The sequence below is a fragment of the Octopus bimaculoides genome, chromosome 4 (assembly GCF_001194135.2).
Source record: "Octopus bimaculoides isolate UCB-OBI-ISO-001 chromosome 4, ASM119413v2, whole genome shotgun sequence".
Taxonomy (NCBI): domain Eukaryota; kingdom Metazoa; phylum Mollusca; class Cephalopoda; order Octopoda; family Octopodidae; genus Octopus; species Octopus bimaculoides.
Genome location: NC_068984.1, coordinates 2324239 through 2327163, shown reverse-complemented (window position 1 = coordinate 2327163; position 2925 = coordinate 2324239). Strand labels below are relative to the sequence as shown.

At 37.6% G+C, this 2925-nt stretch overlaps 1 protein-coding gene across 2 annotated transcripts in view; it reads left to right on the top strand.

Annotated features, from left to right (window-relative positions):
• The window catches only part of LOC106879623 (uncharacterized), a 28485-nt gene extending 26637 nt beyond the window's left edge, over positions 1-1848 (top strand). For both annotated transcript variants that reach the window (XM_014929282.2, XM_052966858.1), the window contains exons 3-4: positions 866-930; positions 1625-1848. In XM_014929282.2, the coding sequence (XP_014784768.1) occupies positions 866-930; positions 1625-1798 (239 nt within the window). In that variant the 3' untranslated portion in view covers positions 1799-1848. The remainder of the gene's footprint in view (positions 1-865; positions 931-1624) is intronic.
• Positions 1849-2925: the final 1077 nt, after the last annotated feature.

Genomic DNA, 2925 nt, shown 5'->3' with positions numbered 1-2925 from the left:
CCAGTAACATTTATAGGAGATGACATCAAATCCTGGATAGGAAGCATTTCAGTCATACATTGACTGTGGTGTGCCGTTTAACCCCAGGGACACTAACGCTGACTTTCAGCTAAATCTTATAAATTTTAGTTAGGGCAATAAATTTAGATTTAATTTTAATAGGCTTGAGCAGGGCTTTAGGGGTACATAGTAGCAATATTCCAAGGATCTGTTTCCCATTTTCCTCTATTTATACATAGTTTACACCAATGTTTAAAATAATTGATTCTTGTATTTTCAACAATAATTGTTAGATAATTGTATTTATGAATTCCCTCAAGTTTTTCAATTTCGTAGCCTTTGTATAACCTTAAGACTTGCAATGAAAACCATAGCAGCTATGATCATCTCTTATAATTCAGACAAGATATTGTAGTTCTAGATACACTAGCTTTCAGTTTAGTATGATTTGAATGAGTTTTGGCTGTTACTTTTAGCATGTTGCCCTGATTTAATATTAGTGAATGGTTATCTGGTTTGCAAGATTTCATCTTTAGAAAGTACCAGTTGAGTACTGGGGGGTCGATGTAATTGATTCACCTCCAAGATTGCTCCCCTTCTAACAGAATCTGAAACCATTATTATTTTCATTCATTTTATTGCAACATCTCCAGCCACGGAGGGTAGCCTCTCTAATGACTACATCTCTGCCAGTAAACATTTACAGGAGATAACATCAAATCCTGGATAGGAAGCATCTCAGTCATGCATTGACTGTGGTGTGCCGTTGAACCCCAGGGACATGACCTGTGAAATATTTACATTAACAACTTTATATCTGGACTTGTATTATTATTTATTCTATGTCCACATTGCATTCTTTCAGACAGCAAAGCTCACCGTAATGGTATTTACAGACCAAAGAGATTCAGATGTCCTTCAATGAAAGGTGTAAGTAATCTTTTAACTTATGTTGTCATTTAGAGAAAAAAATTTATTTTTTTTAATAATGTTTCTGAATCTAAAGAGTATAACCGGTATTCCTTTGGTTATGACACATGAATGTGATCTAGTTGATCTGATCAACAGAATAACTCGCTTGTGCAAGTGGCTGAGCACTCCACAGACATGCACAACCCATGATATCGACCCAGCATGACACAGAATGTGACAAGACTGGGCCTCTTTGAATTACTGGTACAACTCATTTTTGCCAGCTGAGTGGACTGCAGCAATATGAAATAAAGTGTCTTGCTCAAGGAGACACAATACACAGATAGGAATTGAACTCACCACCTCGTGATTGCCATGGGCTTTCACCAATGAAGAAGTAGTTGTAATCTTTAAAAATATTTACATAATTTGTTAAGTCTTTGTTCTAGACTGTATCTTGGAAGGACGGATACAACAGAAAATCTTGTGGAACCTGTTAAGAATGGGTTGATGATTGCTCCATAGAGCTTCCCATAAATTTGCAATAGCACTTGTCTCCTGCAACTGTTATGCATTGTTTTATCCATTATTTATTAGGAGTCAGTGGTTATCTTGTAAGGAATATATTTCTGATATTTTACTGTGATGAAGTATGTGTGGTTGGTGAAATGTGTTGTTTTGATTGTTAAATGTTTAATTGTATCATTTGCAGGTTGACAGGAAGTATCTGAGAAATCTTCGGTTTGCTCGAAAACACAACAAATTAATTCCAAAAGAAGATAGGAGACAGCTGCGGGAGGAGAGACACAAAATTAAAATGGCCAAACGAGCTGCCGCCAAAGTTGAATCCAAAACTGCAGGAAAAGCCACTTCTACTACTTCTTAGGAAGGAAGAATGTTTTGAGGTGTTGTAGGAAATAAACACTGGAAAATCTTGACATGTCTTTGTTCTTTATTACTTGTTCCTAATTGAGATTTATGTCTATATAATGAATGTTGGTTGGTTGGTTGATTGATTCCTTTGGTCACAAGAGAGTAGAAAAAAGACACCAAGTTGAGGTGCAGGATGAGTACATATATTAGGCTTTGTGCCAGAAAGTGAGTAGAGGAATGTTACATACACTGTGTGTATGTGAACTTCCATAATATGAAATTAATGTGGCATTTTCTTGTTTTGTTCTTTTTTAAAACTCAGTGTTCCCATACTGGCATGTGAACAACACTTCCGCCAGACTGGCCCTCATACCGGTGACATAAAAAGCACCCACTATGCTCTTGGAGTGGTTGGCGTTGGGAAGGGCATCCAGCTGTAGAAACATTGCCAGATCAGATTGGATCCTGGTGCAGCCTTCTTGCTTGCCAGTCCTAGTCAAACCATCCTACCCATGCCAGCATGGAAAGCGGACGTTAAACGACGATGATGATGATGATGATCTGGCTATTTCATTCAACTTTATTCTAAGGTAATACTAAGAAATTTGTATTCACCAAGAAATTTACTAAAAGTTAAAATATGTCTGCTATATTTCTTGAAATTAACCCATGTTGACGAAAGAATAATTGCAAAGTAATCATGATTGGTGTGCAATGGTGAGAAACCAGCAAACAATATCAGCTGACCATGAATCAGGTTGGGTCATAAGAGATCAGATAATTGCCTCCAACAATTTTTAAATGAGGTCATCTATTTCCAACCAATCTTTATTGTGTGTCCATGGGAGCAGATGATGCTGGCTGAAGAGTGGCTAGATGAAGTCATTGAGGTAGTGTGTGTGTGTTCATCAGTGTTTTAACGTCCACTTTTCCATGCTTACATGGATCAGACAGAATTTATTGATGCAGATTTTCTACGGCTGGATGTTCTCAATATTGGAAAAAGATGACAGTATGGTCATGTGGTGCATATGGACGAGGACAGCTGTGTAAGAGGTGGAGACAGGGAGACAGGATGAGGTGGTGAAGCATAATTTCAGAGGCAATGACTAGTGGCCGAGACCTTTGGCGATATACTGT